General features: G+C 45.6%; 1 protein-coding gene across 1 annotated transcript in view; it reads right to left on the reverse strand.

Moving 5' to 3' along the window:
• The window catches only part of LOC140411509 (dynein axonemal heavy chain 6-like), a 1,703,852-nt gene that overhangs the window by 48,143 nt on the left and 1,643,204 nt on the right, over positions 1-12,505 (reverse strand). Inside the window, exon 71 of the mRNA XM_072500595.1 lies at positions 7,808-8,006. Coding sequence (XP_072356696.1) covers positions 7,808-8,006 — 199 coding nt within the window. The remainder of the gene's footprint in view (positions 1-7,807; positions 8,007-12,505) is intronic.

Consider the following 12,505-nt stretch of genomic DNA (forward strand, 5'->3'; position numbering starts at 1 on the left):
CCAACATCCTCCGTGTTGGAGAGTGAAGAGTGAATCACTCACTCTAACTGTACACCAACATCCTCAGGAATGGAGAGTGAAGAGTGAATCACTCACTCTAACTGTTCACCAACATCCTCAGGAATGGAGAGTGAAGAGTGAATCACTCACTCTAACTGTACACCAACATCCTCAGGAATGGGAGAGTGAAGAGTGAATCACTCACTCTAACTGTACTACCAACATCCTCAGGAATGGAGAGTGAAGAGTGAATCACTCACTCTAACTGTTCACCAACATCCTCCGTGTTGGAGAGTGAAGAGTGAATCACTCACTCTAACTGTACACCAACATCCTCAGGAATGGAGAGTGAAGAGTGAATCACTCACTCTAACTGTTCACCAACATCCTCGTGGAATGGAGAGTGAAGAGTGAATCACTCACTCTAACTGTACACCAACATCCTCAGGAATGGAGAGTGAAGAGTGAATCACTCACTCTAACTGTTCACCAACATCCTCCGTGTTGGAGAGTGAAGAGTGAATCACTCACTCTAACTGTTCACCAACATCCTCGTGGAATGGAGAGTGAATAGTGAATCACTCACTCTAACTGTACACCAACATCCTCGTGAATGGAGAGTGAATAGTGAATCACTCACTCTAACTGTACACCAACATCCTCCGTGTTGGAGAGTGAAGAGTGAATCACTCACTCTAACTGTTCACCAACATCCCTGTGGAATGGAGAGTGAAGAGTGAATCACTCACTCTAACTGTACACCAACATCCTCCGTGTTGGAGAGTGAATAGTGAATCACTCACTCTAACTGTTCACCAACATCCTCCGTGTTGGAGAGTGAAGAGTGAATCACTCACTCTAACTGTACACCAACATCCTGTGGAATGGAGAGTGAAGAGTGAATCACTCACTCTAACTGTACACCAACATCCTCGTGGAATGGAGAGTGAAGAGTGAATCACTCACTCTAACTGTTCACCAACATCCTCAGGAATGGAGAGTGAATAGTGAATCACTCACTCTAACTGTACACCAACATCCTCCGTGTTGGAGAGTGAAGAGTGAATCACTCACTCTAACTGTACACCAACATCCTCAGGAATGGAGAGTGAAGAGTGAATCACTCACTCTAACTGTTCACCAACATCCTCAGGAATGGAGAGTGAATAGTGAATCACTCACTCTCACTGTTCACCAACATCCTCCGTGTTGGAGAGTGAATAGTGAATCACTCACTCTAACTGTACACCAACATCCTCCGTGTTGGAGAGTGAAGAGTGAATCACTCACTCTAACTGTACACCAACATCCTCCGTGTTGGAGAGTGAATAGTGAATCACTCACTCTAACTGTACACCAACATCCTCCGTGTTGGAGAGTGAATAGTGAATCACTCACTCTAACTGTTCACCAACATCCTCGTGGAATGGAGAGTGAAGAGTGAATCACTCACTCTAACTGTTCACCAACATCCTCCGTGTTGGAGAGTGAAGAGTGAATCACTCACTCTAACTGTACACCAACATCCTCAGGAATGGAGAGTGAAGAGTGAATCACTCACTCTAACTGTTCACCAACATCCTCAGGAATGGAGAGTGAAGAGTGAATCACTCACTCTAACTGTACACCAACATCCTCCGTGTTGGAGAGTGAATAGTGAATCACTCACTCTAACTGTACACCAACATCCTCCGTGTTGGAGAGTGAAGAGTGAATCACTCACTCTAACTGTTCACCAACATCCTGTGGAATGGAGAGTGAAGAGTGAATCACTCACTCTAACTGTACACCAACATCCTCAGGAATGGAGAGTGAAGAGTGAATCACTCACTCTAACTGTTCACCAACATCCTCAGGAATGGAGAGTGAAGAGTGAATCACTCACTCTAACTGTACTACCAACATCCTCAGGAATGGAGAGTGAAGAGTGAATCACTCACTCTAACTGTATACCAACATCCTCAGGAATGGAGAGTGAAGAGTGAATCACTCACTCTAACTGTACACCAACATCCTCCGTGTTGGAGAGTGAAGAGTGAATCACTCACTCTAACTGTACACCAACATCCTCAGGAATGGAGAGTGAAGAGTGAATCACTCACTCTAACTGTTCACCAACATCCTCCGTGTTGGAGAGTGAAGAGTGAATCACTCACTCTAACTGTACACCAACATCCTCAGGAATGGAGAGTGAATAGTGAATCACTCACTCTAACTGTACACCAACATCCTCAGGAATGGAGAGTGAAGAGTGAATCACTCACTCTAACTGTACACCAACATCCTCCGTGTTGGAGAGTGAAGAGTGAATCACTCACTCTAACTGTACACCAACATCCTCAGGAATGAGAGTGAATAGTGAATCACTCACTCTAACTGTACACCAACATCCTCAGGAATGGAGAGTGAAGAGTGAATCACTCACTCTAACTGTACACCAACATCCTCCGTGTTGGAGAGTGAAGAGTGAATCACTCACTCTAACTGTACACCAACATCCTCCGTGTTGGAGAGTGAAGAGTGAATCACTCACTCTAACTGTTCACCAACATCCTGTGGAATGGAGAGTGAAGAGTGAATCACTCACTCTAACTGTTCACCAACATCCTGTGGAATGGAGAGTGAATAGTGAATCACTCACTCTAACTGTACACCAACATCCTCCGTGTTGGAGAGTGAAGAGTGAATCACTCACTCTAACTGTTCACCAACATCCTCCGTGTTGGAGAGTGAAGAGTGAATCACTCACTCTAACTGTTCACCAACATCCTCAGGAATGGAGAGTGAAGAGTGAATCACTCACTCTAACTGTACACCAACATCCTCGTGAATGGAGAGTGAAGAGTGAATCACTCACTCTAACTGTACACCAACATCCTGTGGAATGGAGAGTGAAGAGTGAATCACTCACTCTAACTGTTCACCAACATCCTCCGTGTTGGAGAGTGAAGAGTGAATCACTCACTCTAACTGTACACCAACATCCTCCGTGTTGGAGAGTGAAGAGTGAATCACTCACTCTAACTGTACACCAACATCCTCAGGAATGGAGAGTGAAGAGTGAATCACTCACTCTAACTGTACACCAACATCCTGTGGAATGGAGAGTGAATAGTGAATCACTCACTCTAACTGTACACCAACATCCTCAGGAATGGAGAGTGAAGAGTGAATCACTCACTCTAACTGTACACCAACATCCTCAGGAATGGAGAGTGAAGAGTGAATCACTCACTCTAACTGTTCACCAACATCCTCCGTGTTGGAGAGTGAAGAGTGAATCACTCACTCTAACTGTTCACCAACATCCTCCGTGTTGGAGAGTGAAGAGTGAATCACTCACTCTAACTGTACACCAACATCCTGTGGAATGGAGAGTGAAGAGTGAATCACTCACTCTAACTGTACACCAACATCCTCAGGAATGGAGAGTGAAGAGTGAATCACTCACTCTAACTGTACACCAACATCCTGTGGAATGGAGAGTGAAGAGTGAATCACTCACTCTAACTGTACACCAACATCCTCCGTGTTGGAGAGTGAAGAGTGAAGCACTCACTCTAACTGTACACCAACATCCTGTGGAATGGAGAGTGAAGAGTGAATCACTCACTCTAACTGTACACCAACATCCTCAGGAATGGAGAGTGAAGAGTGAATCACTCACTCTAACTGTACACCAACATCCTCAGGAATGGAGAGTGAAGAGTGAATCACTCACTCTAACTGTTCACCAACATCCTCCGTGTTGGAGAGTGAAGAGTGAATCACTCACTCTAACTGTTCACCAACATCCTCAGGAATGGAGAGTGAAGAGTGAATCACTCACTCTAACTGTACACCAACATCCTCCGTGTTGGAGAGTGAAGAGTGAATCACTCACTCTAACTGTACACCAACATCCTGTGGAATGGAGAGTGAAGAGTGAATCACTCACTCTAACTGTACACCAACATCCTCCGTGTTGGAGAGTGAAGAGTGAATCACTCACTCTAACTGTACACCAACATCCTCCGTGTTGGAGAGTGAATAGTGAATCACTCACTCTAACTGTACACCAACATCCTCAGGAATGGAGAGTGAAGAGTGAATCACTCACTCTAACTGTACACCAACATCCTCCGTGTTGGAGAGTGAAGAGTGAATCACTCACTCTAACTGTACACCAACATCCTGTGGAATGGAGAGTGAAGAGTGAATCACTCACTCTAACTGTACACCAACATCCTCCGTGTTGGAGAGTGAAGAGTGAATCACTCACTCTAACTGTACACCAACATCCTCCGTGTTGGAGAGTGAATAGTGAATCACTCACTCTAACTGTTCACCAACATCCTCAGGAATGGAGAGTGAAGAGTGAATCACTCACTCTAACTGTACACCAACATCCTCCGTGTTGGAGAGTGAAGAGTGAATCACTCACTCTAACTGTACACCAACATCCTCCGTGTTGGAGAGTGAATAGTGAATCACTCACTCTAACTGTTCACCAACATCCTCCGTGTTGGAGAGTGAAGAGTGAATCACTCACTCTAACTGTACACCAACATCCTCCGTGTTGGAGAGTGAATAGTGAATCACTCACTCTAACTGTTCACCAACATCCTCCGTGTTGGAGAGTGAAGAGTGAATCACTCACTCTAACTGTACACCAACATCCTGTGGAATGGAGAGTGAAGAGTGAATCACTCACTCTAACTGTACACCAACATCCTCCGTGTTGGAGAGTGAAGAGTGAATCACTCACTCTAACTGTACACCAACATCCTCCGTGTTGGAGAGTGAATAGTGAATCACTCACTCTAACTGTTCACCAACATCCTCCGTGTTGGAGAGTGAAGAGTGAATCACTCACTCTAACTGTACACCAACATCCTCAGGAATGGAGAGTGAATAGTGAATCACTCACTCTAACTGTACACCAACATCCTCAGGAATGGAGAGTGAAGAGTGAATCACTCACTCTAACTGTTCACCAACATCCTCCGTGTTGGAGAGTGAAGAGTGAATCACTCACTCTAACTGTTCACCAACATCCTCCGTGTTGGAGAGTGAAGAGTGAATCACTCACTCTAACTGTACACCAACATCCTGTGGAATGGAGAGTGAAGAGTGAATCACTCACTCTAACTGTACACCAACGTCCTCAGGAATGGAGAGTGAAGAGTGAATCACTCACTCTAACTGTACACCAACATCCTCCGTGTTGGAGAGTGAAGAGTGAATCACTCACTCTAACTGTTCACCAACATCCTCCGTGTTGGAGAGTGAAGAGTGAATCACTCACTCTAACTGTACACCAACATCCTCCGTGTTGGAGAGTGAAGAGTGAATCACTCACTCTAACTGTACACCAACATCCTCCGTGTTGGAGAGTGAAGAGTGAATCACTCACTCTAACTGTTCACCAACATCCTCCGTGTTGGAGAGTGAAGAGTGAATCACTCACTCTAACTGTACACCAACATCCTCAGGAATGGAGAGTGAAGAGTGAATCACTCACTCTAACTGTTCACCAACATCCTCCGTGTTGGAGAGTGAAGAGTGAATCACTCACTCTAACTGTACACCAACATCCTCAGGAATGGAGAGTGAAGAGTGAATCACTCACTCTAACTGTACACCAACATCCTCCGTGTTGGAGAGTGAAGAGTGAATCACTCACTCTAACTGTTCACCAACATCCTCCGTGTTGGAGAGTGAAGAGTGAATCACTCACTCTAACTGTACACCAACATCCTCCGTGTTGGAGAGTGAAGAGTGAATCACTCACTCTAACTGTACACCAACATCCTCCGTGTTGGAGAGTGAAGAGTGAATCACTCACTCTAACTGTTCACCAACATCCTCCGTGTTGGAGAGTGAAGAGTGAATCACTCACTCTAACTGTACACCAACATCCTCAGGAATGGAGAGTGAAGAGTGAATCACTCACTCTAACTGTACACCAACATCCTCAGGAATGGAGAGTGAATAGTGAATCACTCACTCTAACTGTTCACCAACATCCTGTGGAATGGAGAGTGAAGAGTGAATCACTCACTCTAACTGTACACCAACATCCTCCGTGTTGGAGAGTGAAGAGTGAATCACTCACTCTAACTGTACACCAACATCCTCAGGAATGGAGAGTGAAGAGTGAATCACTCACTCTAACTGTACACCAACATCCTCAGGAATGGAGAGTGAATAGTGAATCACTCACTCTAACTGTTCACCAACTTCCTCCGTGTTGGAGAGTGAAGAGTGAATCACTCACTCTAACTGTACACCAACATCCTCAGGAATGGAGAGTGAATAGTGAATCACTCACTCTAACTGTACACCAACATCCTCAGGAATGGAGAGTGAATAGTGAATCACTCACTCTAACTGTACACCAACATCCTCAGGAATGGAGAGTGAAGAGTGAATCACTCACTCTAACTGTACACCAACATCCTGTGGAATGGAGAGTGAAGAGTGAATCACTCACTCTAACTGTTCACCAACATCCTGTGGAATGGAGAGTGAAGAGTGAATCACTCACTCTAACTGTACACCAACATCCTCCGTGTTGGAGAGTGAAGAGTGAATCACTCACTCTAACTGTACACCAACATCCTCCGTGTTGGAGAGTGAAGAGTGAATCACTCACTCTAACTGTACACCAACATCCTCCGTGTTGGAGAGTGAAGAGTGAATCACTCACTCTAACTGTACACCAACATCCTGTGGAATGGAGAGTGAATAGTGAATCACTCACTCTAACTGTACACCAACATCCTCCGTGTTGGAGAGTGAAGAGTGAATCACTCACTCTAACTGTTCACCAACATCCTCCGTGTTGGAGAGAGAAGAGTGAATCACTCACTCTAACTGTACACCAACATCCTCCGTGTTGGAGAGTGAATAGTGAATCACTCACTCTAACTGTACACCAACATCCTCAGGAATGGAGAGTGAATAGTGAATCACTCACTCTAACTGCACACCAACATCCTCCGTCTTGGAGAGTGAATAGTGAATCACTCACTCTAACTGCACACCAACATCCTCCGTCTTGGAGAGTGAAGAGTGAATCACTCACTCTAACTGTACACCAACATCCTCAGGAATGGAGAGTGAAGAGTGAATCACTCACTCTAACTGTACACCAACATCCTCCGTCTTGGAGAGTGAATAGTGAATCACTCACTCTAACTGTACACCAACATCCTCAGGAATGGAGAGTGAAGAGTGAATCACTCACTCTAACTGTTCACCAACATCCTCCGTGTTGGAGAGTGAAGAGTGAATCACTCACTCTAACTGCACACCAACATCCTCCGTCTTGGAGAGTGAATAGTGAATCACTCACTCTAACTGCACACCAACATCCTCAGGAATGGAGAGTGAATAGTGAATCACTCACTCTAACTGTACACCAACATCCTCAGGAATGGAGAGTGAAGAGTGAATCACTCACTCTAACTGTTCACCAACATCCTCCGTGTTGGAGAGTGAAGAGTGAATCACTCACTCTAACTGTACACCAACATCCTCCGTGTTGGAGAGTGAATAGTGAATCACTCACTCTAACTGTACACCAACATCCTCCGTGTTGGAGAGTGAAGAGTGAATCACTCACTCTAACTGTACACCAACATCCTCCGTGTTGGAGAGTGAATAGTGAATCACTCACTCTAACTGTTCACCAACATCCTCCGTGTTGGAGAGTGAATAGTGAATCACTCACTCTAACTGCACACCAACATTTTCAGGTATTGGAAAGTGAGGCATATTTCTGTTGTTTTATTAAATGACTAATTGTAGAAATATTAATTACCCTCAGTTTCCTCGATTTTCTTGCTGTCTTTCACATTTGCCAGAATGCTGATTTGGAGGAATATCTGCCACTCGCTCCCAGGAAGATATCCCATATTGTCGAGCTCGTCTGTGTCGGTCTGACTTGTTCTCATGATACTGCTGCACAGCATGAAGGAGAAACAGAGTTGGTGTTGTGTGAACAGAGCGTACCACACCAGCTGAGGGAAGAAGCAGAGGTTACACATCACTCCACTGCACCCAAACAATGCACTTACATTGCCCAGCAAGGCAGGAGTTTAAACAAGCTGATGCTTCACACCACATTAGGAGAGAGAGTGGGTTTTGCCCTTTGGGGTCACATAAGAACATAGGAAACATGAAATGCAGCCACCATTTTCCCTTCACAAGCCGGTTCCACTGTTCAACCTAATCATCACTGGCTTTCAACCCGAACAACTGAGCGTCAGGAGGAAAACAAAGGTAATTTTAAGGAATTTATATTTGTATTGGGTTCAATTTAATGTTTCTATGCCTGGAAGGGTAAAACCTCTGGATACATTTGCACTGGACAAAGGTGTCTGTATGTGTGCAGCATGAAGTCTTACAACACCAGGTTAAAGTCCAACAGGTTTATTTGGAATCACTAGCTTTCGGAGCGCTGCTACTCCCTCAGGTGAGTGAAGAGGAGGTTACACAAACACAGCATATAAAGACAAAGCCAATGATGCAAGATGATACTTTGAACACAAGTCTTTAAGTCTTTACAGGTCCTGACAGTGTGACTGGAGAGAGGGATAATTACAGGTTGAAGAGGTGTGAATTGTCTCAAACCAGGACAGTTGGTAGGATTTCGCAAGCCCAGGCCAGGTGAAATGAAATGAAAATCGCTTATTGTCACAAGTCGGCTTCAAATGAAGTTACTGTGAAAAACCCCTAGTCGCCACATTCCGGCGCCTGTTCGGGGAGGCTGGTACGGGAATTGAATCGTGCTGCTGGCCTGCCTTGGTCTGCTTTCAAATCCAGCGATTTAGCCCTGTGCTAAACCAGCCCCAAATGATGGTGGGTTAATGTAGTGAGACATGAATCGCAGAATTGCCAAGCAGAAACTGACAGCCAAGTTCCGCACGCATGAGTACGGCCTCAACCGGATCCTTGGCGTTATTGGGTTTGTAATGGATATTAGTGGACAGTCTATCCCCAGAAATTGAAATAGAAAGGTCAAGGAAGGGAAGTGAAATGCCAGAGATGTGAAGGTGATATAGGGGTGGACATTGGAAGCACAATTAATACATTTTTCCAGGGTTAATGATAGGATTAGTTTAAAAGAAGAGGTTACAATGTTGCAAAGAGCTGAGGAAGGAGCAGTGCTCCGAAAGCTAGTGATTTGAAACAAACCTGTTGGACTTTAACCTGGTGTTGGAAGACTTCTTACTGTGCTCACCCCAGTCCAACGCCGGTATCTCCACATCATGGCAAATAATAGAAGTAAACCTGGGGATTGGGACGGTTTCAGAAACCAGCAAAAAGTGAACAAAGATCAAAGAACAAAGAAAAGTACAGCACAGGAACAGGCCCTTCGGCCCTCCAAGCCTGTGCCGACCATGATGCCCGTCTAAACTACAATCTTCTACACTTCCTGGGTCCGTATCCCTCTATTCCCATCCTATTCATGTATTTGTCAAGATGCCCCTTAAATGTCCCTATCGTCCCTGCTTCCACCACCTCCTCCGGCAGCGAGTTCCAGGCACCCACTACCCTCTGCGTAAAAAACTTGCCTCGTACATCTCCTCTAAACCTTGCCCCTCGCACCTTAAACCTATGCCCCCTAGTAATTGACCCCTCTACCCTGGGAAAAAGCCTCTGACTATCCACTCTGTTTATGCCCCTCATAATTTTGTAGACCTCTATCAGGTCGCCCCTCAACCTCCTTCGTTCCAGTGAGAACAAACCGAGTTTATTCAACCGCTCCTCATAGCTAATGCCCTCCATACCAGGCAACATTCTGGTAAATCTCTTCTGCACCCTCTCTAAAGCCTCCACATCCTTCTGGTAGTGTGGCGACCAGAATTGAACACTATACTCCAAGTGTGGCCTAACTAAGGTTCTATACAGCTGCAACATGACTTGCCAATTCTTATACTCAATGCCCCGGCCAATGAAGGCAAGCATGCCGTATGCCTTCTTGACTACCTTCTCCACCTGTGTTGCCCCTTTCAGTGACCTGTGGACCTGTACACCTAGATCTCTCTGACTTTCAATACTCTTGAGGGTTCTACCATTCACTGTATATTCCCTACCTGCATTAGACCTTCCAAAATGCATTACCTCACATTTGTCCGGATTAAACTCCATCTGGCATCTCTCTGCCCAAGTCTCCAAACAATCTAAATCCTGCTGTATCCTCTGACAGTCCTCATCGCTATCCGCAATTCCACCAACCTTTGTGTCATCTGCAAACTTACTAATCAGACCAGTCACATTTTCCTCCAAATCATTTATATATCCTACAAACAGCAAAGGTCCCAGCACTGATCCCTGTGGAACACCACTGGTCACAGCCCTCCAATTAGAAAAGCATCCTTCCATTGCTACTCTCTGCCTTCTATGGCCTAGCCAGTTCTGTATCCACCTTGCCAGCTCACCCCTGATCCCGTGTGACTTCACCTTTTGTACTAGTCTACCAAGAGGGACCTTGTCAAAGGCCTTACTGAAGTCCATATAGAAAACATCCACTGCCCTACCCGCATCAATCATCTTAGTGACCTCCTCGAAAAACTCTATCAAGTTAGTGAGACACGACCTCCCCTTCACAAAACCATGCTGCCTCTCACTAATACGTCCATTTGCTTCCAAATGGGAGTAGATCCTGTCTCGAAGAATTCTCTCCAGTAATTTCCCTACCACTGAAGTAAGGCTCACTGGCCTGTAGTTCCCTGGATTATCCTTGCTACCCTTCTTAAACAGAGGAACAACATTAGCTATTCTCCAGTCCTCCGGGACATCACCTGAAGACAGTGAGGATCCAAAGATTTCTGTCAAGGCCTCAGCAATTTCCTCTCTAGCCTTCTTCAGTATTCTGGGGTAGATCCCATCAGGCCCTGGGGACTTATCTACCGTAATATTTTTCAAGACGCTCAACACCTCGTCCTTTTGGATCTCAATGTGACCCAGTCTATCTACACACCCTTCTCCAGAATCAATATCCACCAATTCCTTCTCTTTGGTGAATACTGATGCAAAGTATTCATTTAGTACCTTGCCCATTTCCTCTGGCTCCACACATAGATTCCCTTGCCTATCCTTCAGTGGGCCAACCCTTTCCCTGGCTACCCTCTTGCTTTTTATGTACGTGTAAAAAGCCTTGGGATTTTCCTTACCCTATTTGCCAATTACCTTTCGTGACCTCTTCTAGCCCTCCTGACTCCTTGCTTAAGTTCCTTCCTACTTCTTTATATTCCACACAGGCTTCGTCTGTTCCCAGCCTTTTAGCCCTGACAAATGCCTCCTTTTTCTTTTTGACGAGGCCTACAATATCACTCGTTATCCAAGGTTCCTGAAATTGCCGTTTTTATCCTTCTTCCTCACAGAAACATGCCGGTCCTGAATTCCTTTCAACTGACACTTGAAAGCCTCCCACATGTCAGATGTTGATTTACCCTCAAACATCCGCCCCCAATCTAGGTTCTTCAGTTCCCGCCTAATATTGTTATAATTGGCCTTCCCCCAATTTAGCATTCACCCTAGGACCACGCTTATCCTTGTCCACCAGCACTTTTAAACTTACTGAATTGTGGTCACTGTTCCCGAAATGCTCCCCTACTGAAACTTCTACCACCTGGCTGGGCTCATTCCCCAATACCAGGTCCAGTACAGCCCCTTCCCTAGTTGGACTGTCTACATATTGTTTTAAGAAGCCCTCCTGGATGCTCCTTACAAACTCTGCCCCGTCTAAGCCCCTGGCACTAAGTGAGTTCCAGTCAATATTGGGGAAGTTGAAGTCTCCCATCACAACAACCCTGTTGTTTTTACTCTTTTCCAAAATCTGTCTACCTATCTGCTCCTCTATCTCCCGTTGGCTGTTGGGAGGTCTGTAATAAACCCCCAACATTGTGATTGCACCCTTCTTATTCCTGATCTCTACCCATATAGCCTCACTGCCCTCTGAGGTGTCCTCCCATAGTACAGATGTGATATTCTCCCTAACCAGTAGCGCAACTCCACCACCCCTTTTACATCCCCCTCTATCCCGCCTGAAACATCTAAATCCTGGAACATTTAGCTGCCAATCCTGCCGTTCCCTCAACCAGGTCTCTGTAATGGCAACAACATCATAGTTCCAAGTACTAATCCAAGCTCTAAGTTCATCTGCCTTACCCGTAATACTTCTTGCATTAAAACATATGCACTTCAGGCCACCAGACACGCTGTATTCAGCAACTTCTCCCTGTCTGCTCTGCCTCAGAGCCATACTGGCCCTATTCCCTAGTTCTCCCTCAATGCTCTCACCTTTTGACCTATTGCTCCCGTGTCCACCCCCCTGCCATACTAGTTTAAACCCTCCCGTGTGACACTAGCAAACCTCGCGGCCAGGATATTTATGCCTCTCCAGTTTAGATGCAACCCGTCCTTCTTATACAGGTCACACCTGCCCTGGAAGAGCACTCAGTGGTCCAGATAACGGAAACCCTCCCTCCTACACCAGCTGTTTAGCCACGTG

Source organism: Scyliorhinus torazame, chromosome 4, assembly GCF_047496885.1.
Source record: "Scyliorhinus torazame isolate Kashiwa2021f chromosome 4, sScyTor2.1, whole genome shotgun sequence".
In the NCBI taxonomy this organism is placed as follows: domain Eukaryota; kingdom Metazoa; phylum Chordata; class Chondrichthyes; order Carcharhiniformes; family Scyliorhinidae; genus Scyliorhinus; species Scyliorhinus torazame.